This window comes from Anopheles merus, chromosome 2L (genome assembly GCF_017562075.2).
Source record: "Anopheles merus strain MAF chromosome 2L, AmerM5.1, whole genome shotgun sequence".
NCBI classification, from domain to species: domain Eukaryota; kingdom Metazoa; phylum Arthropoda; class Insecta; order Diptera; family Culicidae; genus Anopheles; species Anopheles merus.
This window is the reverse complement of record NC_054083.1, coordinates 49164862-49178608: the sequence shown is the minus strand read 5'-3', so window position 1 is coordinate 49178608 and position 13747 is coordinate 49164862. Positions and strand designations below refer to the sequence as shown.

The following is a 13747-nucleotide window of genomic DNA, read 5'->3' as shown; positions in this document are numbered from 1 at the left end:
ATTTAATTTTCTAATCAAACCACCAACTATAAGAGAGACAACACAAAATTGAGAACAAAAATACAATATACACTTTACTTTCTGTGAAGTATTTGTGCGACGCGTGTCTCGCGGAAGCACTGTTGAATTTGACCAACAAACATGCAGTTTAAATATATACATATGAAGTAACTTTTGTCGTTAAGAGTAAGAGTGTGTATGTGAGTTTGTGTGTGTTTGTGTGTTGTCTAAAATGGTTAAGGTTTATTCGTTTTGTTGCAGGGTCTGTGTGTTGTTGGGGAAAGTAATTTGTGTAACGGCTTCTCATATTTAGTTCATCATGCACGAAAGAAAGATAAAACTATTTTCCGCTTTCCTCTTTGATATCACAAGTTTATTTTAAGTTTTGAATTAAAATAGATTCCTACCTAAACGTTAGTGTCTGAAATTACGCTTTACGAACCCTTAATCTATCCTTGTTGCTGCAATCCTGCCTGGCTTTTCACGTGGGATCGTTCTTCGGCGGTGGCATATTTTGCAGTTCCATTTTCAAAAACATCTTCAAGCTCGGGTCGGATATCTTTTCCAGCACAATTTCACGTGCCTTTTCGCCGCCATCGTCTAGTATTTTGGTAAGGTCCGCCGCGTACTGAATCCACACGCAATTCTGGCAGCCGGACATGCAGCAAGTTGTCGGTTCGGGAGGTAGCTACAACGAACGAAGATGGTTTAATAATGCTATGCAAAGTGTTTCTCGAATGCTGTTACCTCTGGCACACTATCATCTGCTGTCCGATCGGAACCAGTTGTACTAGATGAGCAAAAGCGATAAGCTACATTTCTTAGCTGAGCATTGCGGATTGCGTACAGTATAACGCAGTTCATTGCCTGCACCTTGCACCCGAAGATGCAAGATGTTTGGTATCGTAAATCTAGTAGAAATTGATTTTAGTATTGCAAATTTAAGTATGGGAATATCACTTCAACCACTTCAGAACGAGTAAAAGAGCTGTTGTTGTTTGAAAAACCGAACAAATTTGATAAAAACAAACCACCCCAATCAGCTGGCTAATGTTTACTTCTAATTTTTCTAATGACAACTTCACGTAATCATCCCGTGGCGGGAAGAAGAGTGCCTAGTGTGGGACACAAAATGGTTCATAAAATGGTTGCACACTAAAATAGGGCTTATTTGATTTAAGGGAAGCTTAATTGATTGTAACGTGAAACAATCATATTTTAATATCGATATAATTAAAAAAGGTACGGTAGGTTAATTAAAACAAAAATGAAATTAAAAACCGATATCTTGGCCGCGTACGTTCCTAGCAGCCAGTGAACCAGATTCCTTCGGCAAACGTCATCGCCACTAGGCACCCTGAGCGATGTTTGACGTTTCGAGGTTCCCCCCCTCGAAATTGCTGCAGAAACGTCAAGTTTTAGGTCGAAGTTACGTAAAATTCGCCTTTTGCTCGAGGAAATCCGTAAGTTTTTCATGAAAATTGTGGCAAATTTGTAGGTTTTTGGAATTTAATCGAATGAGGAAGATGCAAGCTACTCTCGGGAAGCATAATGCAACCAATAAAACGTGATTGATACCGTGAAAAATGCGTGTTGCGTGTAGAAAATCACGAGCCAAGTGTTTTGTTTTGATTTTGCAGCTTACGTATTCCGGCAGAATGAATTCATTTGCTACTTCTCAAAAACCTACAAATTTGTCTATTTTCATGCTTGCATCTATTGAAGTCTTTGCTTTACTTTAATTTTCTAACGTCTCTTTTTAGCTAAACATGAGCTTAAAGGCAAATTACTACGACAAGCCGGAGGGCGACGACCTTTTCGGCAAGATGATCGCCACCAACAAGTACGCGCTGGCCGGCGGTCTCGGCTGGTCCACGGTCGAGGTGATGATGGTGTCGAAGCCGAAGGGCTACCTGCCGACCATTGCCCGGTACGTGTACTTTACCGGTCCGTTCGTCGGAATGGCCTCTGCCTTTACCGTCGGTGCGTACGCTGCCAACAAGCTGCGCGGTCGGGACGATGGGTGGAACTATGTGGCCGGTGCGTTCGCGGCCGGCGGTGTGTACGGTGCCTGGAAGCGAAACGTCGTGAGCGGACTGGTGGCCGGCCTGATCTTCAGCGTGGCGGGCGCACTCAAGAAGCAGTCCGTCGATGAGGGTTGGGAGTTCTTCCCCGAGGTGAAGCATCACGCCGTCAGCTCGATCAATCCGAACCGGTACGACTTCACGCTGACGCAGGAACGCGAACGAGGATGGACGACCGGCAAGTGAGGTGGAGAGCGAGGTGCGATGTGAGACGGGCGAACTTTAAAACCCCCGGTTCTCGGTTCTGTTGTAAAGCATCTTAGGCAATAAATACTGTGGATACTACAGCCTGGTTACGAGCGGAGATGTGCGAACTCGTTGCTGTCTGCAACTGTGAAACGGACGAGAAATATTGAAGAAGCTGGATTTTTTTTTCGTATAAATTCCATCGTAATACGATTTCTAAACTTCTTCGCAGAGGCAGGGATAAACGCAAGCGGAAGAAGTGAAGACATTAAAAATTACATCCAATTACAATCATCTGTAAATTAGCTTCTCCAAAGCAAAGTGAGCCATGTGCGCTTTGCATATGCAACGGGAAATGTACAGGTGGAAACGGTCCCTATTTTCGTGTGATAGGTTAAAAACACACTTGTATCCCTTCACATTCGCCCTACGCGAGAATTTCCCCCTTTTAAAAAACATTCGTTTAAATTAATTCAACCCGAACCGGGTCCATTTTGGAAACTCCAACCCCTTTTCCACGGTGGTGGGTGCAGCGCGTATGCAAGCGGAAGTGCACCGAGCTGGAACGGATGGATCCTTCCGCATCCCTAAAAGCGCGGGGGCCAAGAGGGTGTGTTTTATGTTCAATTTAAAATTTGTTCCCCTTTTTCAAAAAAGCAAACAAGCTTTTTACCCTACAAATCGACATGCTCATCGCAAATAGGTGTATGGCAAAAGGTCCACTGCTATCGGTGAATCGATTAATTACTTTTGAGCGCTTCTGCTGCGTTTCTTACGGTGACCCAGACACGGGGGAGTGGTTGTAATTGAAGTAACGCCATTAACGTTTGCTCTAATTGGTGCTTAAATTATCACCCGAAATGTGTGCTGGTCAACTCAGCAAGACAAAGCCAACGTGTTCTCACACCTACCCACACCAAAAACCACTACACTATACCGGTGTCTTCTTTTCGTTAATGACCCAAAACCAACACATTCCTATCCCTCAAAGCGTGGTTCGGCTTGGTCGGCAGCGTGGTCAATGCACTTTTGAATGGAGCAATCGCGACGGCGTGGGGAGCTTTTTTTAATCTTTCCACCAATGATCATCAAGTACAGTGCTTCCGTGGTGGGCCGGGGCTCGTGATTGCTCACGGTTGAAAGTAAAACAAACTGTGACGTCGTCGTCGTCTACCGCGGGTCATCAACCACTGTAACCGGAAGTGAAGCACATTTTTCATCATTTTTCGTTTCTCATTCGCAAAATAAAATTAAGAAACAAAAAAACGAGGAACAACCTCAACGAGGAGGATGGTTTAAGCGTGCGTTAGAATCGAGACACGCGAAGGAAGAATTTTGTTACATTGAATCAAACCGAACAGATTGGAATCTAAACCTTGTTTTACAGAAAACATTGGAGAGATTGCCAGTATTGCAGTGCCCATCCAGTCCAGGCTGCAATAGGTTATTTATTCACCTGGGCCAAGTAGCAGGGGAGGTTCTATCACTCTAACCCTACGCAATTGTATGACGATAAAAGTATGCTGGGGGGCTCGTTTGATATCTGTTTTCCCTCTTCGTTTAAAAGTTCAATACGAGAGTGTGTGTGTGTAGTGTGTGTCAATAAATCGCTTTCCGGTGGAAAAACGAGAGCACGCAGTGGAAGGGTCAATGCGCACGGCTGGTTCCGTGCGAAGGGGTTGCGCCCATATATCGTGTCGAATGAAGCGATGAAGGTAGAAGAAGCTTGGCCTGCTTGGTTTATGGTACGTATAGAGGGTGAAAAAGAGTAATGTGTTACTCTTATCAGTTGATTGGTACGCAATCGAATCGGATCCCAACATGCAACATGTGCTGGGGTGATATCACTTATCGGAGTACCACAAGTGAGAGCCTGAATAATGGTTCATTCTGCTACTTTTTAGCTGCAACGAACGTGTTGAAATCAGTCAAAACTGCACAACAAAGCGAGGCTTTTTTTATAAACTTTAAACTTTTCATTTATGTTGTGCTTCACATTTTCCCTCTCTCATGATCAATACCGTTTTTTGAAAAGTACAGTTAGAGATAAAAATGCTAAATAAAAAGCCTTAAAATGCATTCCAGCAGCCTTCTCCATCTCGGTAGCACCACACACACGCACACACCTAATGGAGACAAATGCATGCCTAACGCGATGGAATGGCTTGGAAAAGAGAGATCTTGCCAAGCGTGATCGGATGGCGGACAACCAACACGCACATGGCACAGCACACCATTTGAAGGTTAGTTGCCATTGTTGTGTGCCCAAGATATTGGACGCGTTTCAATCCCGTCCTGCCTAGTTTGAGTAGACAATCGGGAACAAAGGGAGCTTTTGTCTCGGGTCGCTCGACCCAACCGTCCAACACGTAAAGGGAGCATCGAGCCAAGCCCATAAGTCACCAGCAGCAGCGGGGTGAGCCTCTTCCTTCTCCCCATACATTTAGACCACTTCGTAGTCCATTTCCAGACACCTTCCCTGGATCATACATCATCCCGGGGGGTGTGCAGCAGGCATGGAAGAAATGTGATGATTTACCGCTGCCTGCCGGGCAGCATTATTGGAGCCACTATTTCACGCGCACTGCAGCCAAACACTCGAACAGGTGGTGGGTGGCACACACATAAATGGTTGTTTTGTTGGGATGGCTACCTGTTGACGTAAAAATGGTCTCCAATAAGTCAGCACAACACACGGTAGCAGCCATGGGGCATGAATCGTGACCAAGATTGCCAGCATTTCCGGCCAGCAGTAACTCCTCTTCGCGGCATCGAATTGTAGGAGGTGTGGCACCCAAAAGGCGGGGTGCCTGTTTGTTGTCTGAATAACAGCAATGGGAAGAAGGGATCGTGGAACATACAAAGGGGAAAACCATCGTCGCCCGCACACGCATACACACTGGGTAGAGGAGATTCGGTGGGCCAGTGCCAGTGACACCCATTGCTGCCATGGATGACCAAGTTTTGGGCCCCGGTTCGGGAACGTATCCACGGTGGCATTCAAGCGTGATGCAACGGCATGTAAGCCGCCGCGCCGTGGAGACACAATCCGATACGTAAATATATATTTGTATGCATTTTTTGTGTGTGTTGTGTTACATTAGAAAACATGATTAAAATTCAAACGCATACCAAAACGTACCACGGTACCACCGGTTGCGGATGGTTGCATGTGCGCGAGCGCACCATTGCGAATACGCGCCAACGACCCGACTAAATTCGGGTACTTTTTGTGGTACCATCATGGATGGGTGGATGGGAAAATGTTGGATTGTGAGCGTTGGCAAACGGTACTCGCTATGGAAAGAGAGAACCTGGCAGTGTATTCCAACTACCGAGTTCGTATCAAATCAAATAAATGGATCATTTGCAGATTATGCTCGCGAAAATGAAATCATTCGGCGCTGGTGGTGGTAGCTTTATCTGAATTATTCCACTGTGTTACCTCACTGTAAGCTTCGTGGGAAAGCGCTGGAATGGAGTGTATTAGTAGGTTTAGGTTTTTTTGGTAAATGTAGTCATTTTCCAACAAGAGTCTGTTAGCATAAGACAGTCATTAATTTCATGCTCAATCGGGCATCAAAATACCGGTCAATTCAGTTGATAATAGGCAAACAAAGTAAAGAAATTAGGACCTCAAAATTAACCCAACTGTGAAGGGAAATAGCATGCAAACCCGGAACTTTCATCTCATTGTCCGACCGATACGAGCTGACTGTCGTTTTATCCCCTTTGGAAATTGTAGGTCTCGTGATTTCTTGAGGACCCAACGGCGTCCCATTATCCCACTCGCCTTAAAGACTCATTAAATGTATCGCTTTGGGACGCGCAAACGGATGTGATGCTAGGAAAAGGGGAAGTTCCCGTTCCCAGGAGAAATATTGAAAGAAAAAAAAAAAAGGCCTTGAAACAAACCAGACCACTGATTCTGATCGGACCAATCCAAATGAGGTGCCTTTGAGGCAGAAGGAGAAGCATCACATCCTTCCTTGCATTTCCCTAATTGGTCTCTAATGCGTCTCGAATGATGAGGTCCCTGGTGGGAATAGAGCATCGCTTGCGGTGGGAACGAAAGGGTACAAAGAGGACCAAGTTTCAATGTCAAGCACAGAACATGACACAGATACAATGTTGAGGAGCTTGTTTTGAAGTAGATAAATGGTTAAATTCATTACTTCCTTTTTGGTGCATCTCGAAGAAAGGGTCATAGTACATTTCAATAAACTGTTAATAAATCTACACCACCTTAACGGTGGTACTAGCACCGAAACAATGCAACATGCAAATACCCATCGTTCCCATCATCAAGAATGCGAACCGGAAGTTCGCCCATCCACACCGAGGCTCAGCAAACGCCAACGAAGAGCAATCGTGCGACAGAGTTCCGTTCCAGAGCGCTTAACGCAAAAGGAAGTGACCGTCTGGACGGCGGGTGGATTACGCGAACAACAGATTGCGAGCAACAGCAGAGCGTCAGAAGGGGATTGGGACAGCACACAGCAAACACCTTTCTGCACAACAGTGCTGTCTGTGTGCAGCTGCACAAGCGAGCTTCCTTCTAGCGCGGCCATCATGCTTCCTTAGGGCTCGCGTAACCTTCATCGGTATTCGAGCGCACGTAGCGCGTCCGAAGCATACGCAGCGCAGTTGTAACTTGGAGAAGAATTGATTGCATCAAACAAAAAGAAAAAAAAACGGAAAGAAAACGAAATAAAACAAAATCTACCTGGAGCAATCTGAGGATGATGCTGCTCAGGTGAGATGAAAGAGCTTCGTAGAAAGAACACACACAAAAAAGGGATTATTTATGCTTTTGTAAAAGGCTCACACACGGCAGTGTAATAAGGGGAATAGTGAAGGAACTGGTAAAGATGGTAAGATTCTGAAGGTAGATTAACTGCTGACGAGATTCTAGAGAAAGAAAAAAAGGAAACCAACTACAACCTGCTGCTGCTGCTGCTGCTGTTGCCGCTTTTTTGACCATTTCTTTGCGTCTCTGATCATGTGTCGAAGGTTCGGTCGTTGGTAAGCTTCCACCGGCACAACCACCGGCAGGGATAGGGACCATATGTCGGCTTCTGGAGCTGCTTGCCGACTCTGTGAGTCTCTCCTCTCTTTGAAGTGTTTGTATTTCCTTTTACATGTTTCAAATACGACAAAAAAACAAGCCATCGTACAAGTTGTAGAAACTGGGTTAGTCTCCCTGCCTTTCTCCCCCTTTGTCTCTCTCTGTCTGTCCCTCTGGGGAAATGAACCTAAAAAATACAGTTCAATTGGCCACGCGAGCCATGTCTCAAGAAGGATGTTTACGGGCATGAACGGTTCCAATTTCAATTTCCAACTTTCCTTCTATATTGGCCGGTCGCTGTGCGCCACCCTCGAAGAAATTTGATCACTTTGCAATGGGCACCATTCTGGCCCATAATTTAGACCTGCATTTCCTGGTTCGCTTGGGGAATCAGGCAGCACACGGCAGGCAAAACCCACAAAAAACCCACCGTCAAGTGGGCGAGTCGTTGCGGAAGTAAAAACCTTATTACACAATCCTGCTCCAGCCACTTTAGTTCTGAAAATCAAACGCTCCGATAGGGAGCCGATAAGCCGTTACAAGTTCGACAAGTCGTTCGGTGTATTTGGTTGTAGCTCACCGTACAGCAATATAGGTTTTACGAAACACGAGCAAATAACCACCCTCTCTAGAGAGACGGTGTAACATTTTGTGAAGATGACAGTTGATACTTTTTGCTTTAAAGGGGCGCGCAACGTGGCGCTGCCCTTCAATCAAGGGTTTGATATTTATATTTTACATGAAGCACAATGCATATATACACGTACAGATGTAGCGCGTCCAGATGTTTGAGTAAAGTCTTTGCTGCCATTGAACAACTGGTGCTAACCCTTAGGTGTATCTGAACCCTTAATATTGCTTATCACAATCAAGTGCGATAAAATAATTAACTACGTAGATACTTAATAAAATGACAATTTAAAACATTAAATTCAAATCAGTTTCAAAATTTCTGGATCAAATCCAAAGCATTATTTACCATTCCTTATTTCCTTGGTTATCCTAACAAAGGCACAAAATCATTCAAAGGGTTTTAAATTCTACGAATATCAAAACTTCCGCGAAACGAATGTTATCAGCTTACATTTTATCGGTTACTTAAGATAATTAATCTCTCCGATTCAAACATAATTAACGTCAGTCGCATTACGTCTACGAAAGAAGGAGTGTCCACAGGCAGCCCAGGCTTACGTTTAGCTCTTAGTGATGTGCGAAATTTGAAAGACAAACTGTTACACAGTGAAATAGTGTTATGGATTAGACAATATTTTACAAAGCCTACCAGTGGAGTATGAAGTTCTATGTATATTGTAAAACTTTCTTTAGTTTTAGGACGTCATCGTCGGTGCTGACACCTCATCCAGTAACTTCATCGCACGAATTCAACAAAATGCTGCAGATAATAACATATAAGCCTTTAAAATTCTACTACATTTAAGGTACTACTGCTAGAAGAGTCTAAAATCTAAATCTAACTTTGTGGAATTCTATATAGGAAAGTAACATGTTCAACTAGAACTACCGAGCAGTGGCTACAATAATCTTACTTTTTAACTGCCCACTAGGGCTGCGTGCAAGGTTCACATTTGTACGGCCACTCCCAAGGCTTGTCAGTCAATAGCGGCGTTCGAAATCTAGTCGATAAGAGATTCCTTGGAAGTGAGACATTTAGGTTGGACACGAATATCTTACACTTTATATCAGATCAACCGTATCTATACTCTTTTTCTAGGTGTACATGGTTGCATTTGAGGTGCCGCACCTAGTTTGATAACACGACGATACGAGGTTAGGTAACACAATAAATACAGTTACTGCTTCCACAGTGCTTTTCCCCCTCCAGCATAGTGAAGTAGCAATTTAAAGACATACATTAAAGTGGAAATCAAGATTCCGTTCCAAAAAAGCATTGACATCTCGACAACTGGTCGAAATCACAAGCCCTGCGGAGGTACTAAAACTCGATGTCTCAAATCCCACGCTGTGTGCCCGGCTCCACCAATAGGGAACAAAACCCACCCAATAATGGCCAGATGATGAAGTGGTGTGACAAATTTATTGGACATTTAATTGCACTTTAATGGGTTTGCAAACATGGGTTCCGGGCGGGTAGATTTGTCATTACTTTGTCCGCAAGCCCCTTTACTTCCAAGTGGTCGTCGGGGCTGCAAACGCCAGCTGGAATAGCGAAGCAATCTTCCCTCGGCTAGGAGAGTGTCCATTTTTAGAGATAGGGAGTGAAAAAATTAGGGGGTGGTGAATTCGTTCACCATCAAACGGGACGGTTAATGGTGAAGAAGTAACTAGCCAAAATTGTCCGCCAGCAGCAGCGGCCGGGCAGCAGTCGGGGGTGGAAAGTTGTTAATCGGTTGATAGGTTTATTGCAGAGATGGAAGATTTTCACAGGGTTCGTCAAATTTATGAACGCGGTTTCCTTTCCCCTCTGCACGGGCGGAAATTTGACACCGCCCGGCCGGGTTTCATCGCCGGCTCTCTTTTGAGATTGCCCGCCAACCTCTCGAACTCTGTTGTTTTTTTGGGGTCGGTTATTCAGTGCGCTCGTGTAGCGTACCAGCCGGCCGGCTTTATTGTGTGGTTGATAGGTTTTGGGAAAGAAGTCTTTTCCCAATTTCCGTCGGTTGCCGGTGGGTGATTTATTGCTTCCGTTCGACGGATCTATTGACATCAGATAATGCACTCCGCTCCAAAACGAGAATCCTCGGGCCTTGGATAAATATTATTCTTTCTGCCTCTCAAACAGAATAAGGGGCACACACACTGGCGCAATGAAAATCTTGATTTGTTTGCGTTACACGGCATTGGAACTAAAGAGGGGCTGAATAAAAAGGGGACAATCTCCGCACGCCCTTTGAACGCCGAATGAATTTGTATGCAATTTCCATCGTATTTGCTTATCCTTTTGTCATCTAAACACGGCGTGATTGAGCGAGGGGTTCAGTTCGAAATGGAAACAGTTTCAAAGCAATAAAAAAGTGGCGCTGACTCAAACAGCCTGCCCGCTGATGCAGTAAGATAAATGTTCCACCACACAGGGATTAGCATTGTTCAAACATTTGAAACACTTGTGGCCTGAGAGGAGTGGCGTGTGTGCGACATCCCTTGCGGAAAGGGGAGTTCGATGCTGGAAAATTTATCGCCTGGCACACAGCCTGGTTCTCTAATGTTCCGTTACGGAGCAGCATTTAAAAAGTAATGATTCTAATGTGTTTCTCATTATTCAGCTCGCTAGCTTACAAGCTTAACCGCGGGCGAGAGGAGAAAGGTCTTGACTTGCGATTTAAGAGGTCCCCTTGCTTACACTGCAACCGCACCAACCGACCAACCAATTACCCCATCATTCAAGGAGTAACAAAATTAAATTCTTCCAACGAAAAAAGGGGTACTACGAGCTCTCTCCCTCTCTCTCTCTCTCTCTTTCTCGATGGGTTCAAAGTAAACATAACAACGAGAAATTAATTAAATCTTTGAGATGTACGCACATCGGGTTAGATCCAGTGCGCGCGCCCTCGTTTTGAAAGGGGTTTAATATTTCTTTCCTCTTGGTGCTTGAAATGTGGCTTCCCGTAAATCAAAGGGCACGGCTGAAACGCGTAAACGAACGGTTTTGTGCGGGTTTTTCTTCCCCCCATCACACCGAGGTTTTCATCTCGACGACTATAAATGGGTTGTTTTGTGAAGTGTGTTCAGCAGAGGTTTCCATTTCACTTTTCCACCAGCGATCACACTCTCATGATCTTTTGGAATGAAAGCGATGATCTATCGTATCTATCGTATAGTTCCACGAATGCCTCCTGTCTATAGGAAATGAAATTCTTTCCAATAAATTCTAATACCAAAATCTTTCTTCTCGGTTTCCCCGAGCACCGCGATAATAATATTACCAATTCCAATCAGTCTTCCTTTTTTGAAATCATGAATCTTTTCATGCTCTCCTGCATCAGTCACATCCAATTGAAACCCTGCCCTGACCGTGATTGAGAACCAGCAGATTTTGATTTCAGCAGCAATCAAGCGCTCCTTGTGACTGCGTTTAAAAAGCCGTCACCAGCCGTCGTTTTGTCAGAGCTCGCGGACTGATGTTATCCACTCTCCAGGGCCTGGCCCTGATTGAGGCTGCTGATTAATTAACAATTACCTAATGACGCTTTCAGCTCATACTTCTGCAAGCACATCCATTGGGAGACGTATGTGCGTGTGTGTGTGTGTGGGACGATGACGAGGATGCCACCCGACATGGTAGAATCCATTTCATTCATTCTGCACGCAAATCAACGCGGATCATGGTGCCGCGGTCTCCGGACAGCGCATTAATTGCAACTGCAACTGCGCAGGAGATGCAGCACACAAACACGATCATGTCTCATGGGAGGTTTTTGTCGTGCTAAAAGTGGTGTCCCAACACCATCAACGGGGGTTTGAACTGAGTTAATGATCTATGCGTAAATCACCCGGAGTGTCGGGACGTGACCGGGTGACTTGTTGTGTTTTTTGCTGTTTGTTGTCTGCAGACGCCGAGTGAAAGGAAACCATTGGAGAAGAACGCAAAATGCAGCCTTTCCAAGACGGATGAACCCATTCTCGGTGCTGCTCAGAGTACCGAAAAATCTTGCCATAAATTAAAATTTACGATCAACCCGCAACCGCAACCGCAGCAGCAACCGCAGCAACATAATGACATCATTGTTTGAAGTTTCACGTCCACGCGGGTGTGTGTAAAATCAGAAGCGATCGCCCAAGCCATCGTTCATCAATTTTCTTCGCACACAGGATTCCCGAGCAGTAATAGTTGAAAGTGGGTAGGGTTTCGATTTTAAAAACTCATTTCTCTGCGTGCAATATTCCCTCTCTCTCTCGGTCCCAAAAAGGCTAAGAAAGAAGCAGCAAATAGGGGAACATTAAAATGAGGAATGAAACCGTTTAACGCGGCGCAGTAAATGATTTTTCTTTTGCGTCCTGTTGTGCGCCCTAAAAAGGGGTAAAAGCGAAGATTAATTCCACTCCACCCGAAGACGATCGCGGAGACGTGATCGTATGAAACGTGCTCGACTTGGGCTTTGCGCTACGATCGGTACCCCCTGTCACAATTCGTCCCGCCCTGCCATGAACAATTTCTTAATTATTTACTCACATACCATTTGCTACACGGCTGCGGCTCCATGTGTGTTGTTGTTCTCCGGGGGGGTTTTCTTGGCGTTGAACGTGTGTTCTAGGGGCGTTGCCGTTCCCAAACAACCGGATCTAACGCCTCATTATATAGAAACATTTTCTGCACACACACACATGCCTTCACACCCTTCCAGAAACGTTATGCGCAACTGGTGACAGATTCTCGAAGCGGATGAAAGTATGTTGCACCGGGTGCAGCATAACAAGATGCACATCGGGCTCTTCTTTGTGCCCTTACTTCGCAGGCCTTCGCCGGCACAGTTGCGTGGTTATTTGTGTGGCGAAAACATGCTCCAGCGTGGAGGGGTGCTTTCGTTCTCTCGTTTGCATGTCGGTGTACTTTACCACGGAGACACACAGCAGCACACAGCTCTTTTCACTTCTCCCTTCCACGGTTCGTTTTGCGTTCTTCGTGCGAGGACAGCATCCACAAGGGGGGGGGGGGGGGGGGGGAAGGGAGAAGAGCAAGCAGTTGGATGGCTCGTTAGTTATGAAAATGATGATGCACGCAATTGCAAATCATACACGGCTTGTTAAACCTTCCGCCAAACCATATATCCTTGAGCTAATGAAGTCGAAGAAAGTGCGAAAAAAAAAACCCCGTCGCATGTGTTTTGTTGGTCGTCGGCGATGACCTTCCACGAAGACACATTGGAGAGGGTTGAATGCATTGGCTTCTGTTGTAGAAGTCTTAAGAAAATTACGAATTGAATAAAGGCTAATAAAATTAGTTTCTCTTTTGTCCATCAGTTTATTAACCATACCGTACCTGCATGACTACTGGTGTTGAATTTTCCAAAGCCCAAACCCACATAAACCCTTCCGAACAATCAGTGTGCCCGATCAGTTGCTCTTTGTCCCCGTAGAGAACCGCTTTTTATGATCTCATCAGCACAAAAATATCATATCCATAGAGCATTACCCCCGAATTCGAACCCTCATAAAAACCTAACCCGCTTACATTGGAGCTCAAGAATGCACCGCCGAAGTGCATCTTGGCTGCAAACGCAAGCAGAGAGATGCCACACAAAGAAGGCAACGAAAAAAAAGCAACCGTATTTCGTTTTCTTTTCTCACGCTCTCTTGAACGCTTCTCTCGCGTGCAGTTTTGCAACAAACTTTTTCGCCGTCCCTTACCGTTCTTTCTGTGTTGTTTGGTGGGTATTTTTGCACATTAAAAAGATGAGGAATTTCCCAAAAGGTCACACTCCAACTTTCTTCC

The 13747-nt window shown here is 45.1% G+C and overlaps 2 protein-coding genes across 2 annotated transcripts; one reads left to right on the top strand and one right to left on the bottom strand.

Moving 5' to 3' along the window:
• Positions 1 to 351: 351 nt before the first annotated feature.
• On the bottom strand, positions 352 to 1098 carry LOC121591367 (oxidoreductase-like domain-containing protein 1). The gene is made up of 2 exons (XM_041911764.1): positions 748 to 1098; positions 352 to 688 (listed from the first exon to the last, which is right to left on the bottom strand). Exons 1-2 carry the CDS (start codon positions 862 to 864, stop codon positions 482 to 484), a joined length of 324 nt encoding a protein of 107 aa, XP_041767698.1. The 5' UTR covers positions 865 to 1098; the 3' UTR covers positions 352 to 481.
• A 263-nt stretch (positions 1099 to 1361) lies between these two features.
• LOC121591366 lies at positions 1362 to 3524 on the top strand. Its single transcript, XM_041911763.1, has 2 exons — positions 1362 to 1463; positions 1764 to 3524. The coding sequence occupies exons 1-2, from the start codon at positions 1365 to 1367 to the stop codon at positions 2268 to 2270; spliced, it is 606 nt and encodes a 201-aa protein (XP_041767697.1). The 5' UTR covers positions 1362 to 1364; the 3' UTR covers positions 2271 to 3524.
• The last annotated feature ends 10223 nt before the right edge of the window (positions 3525 to 13747 follow it).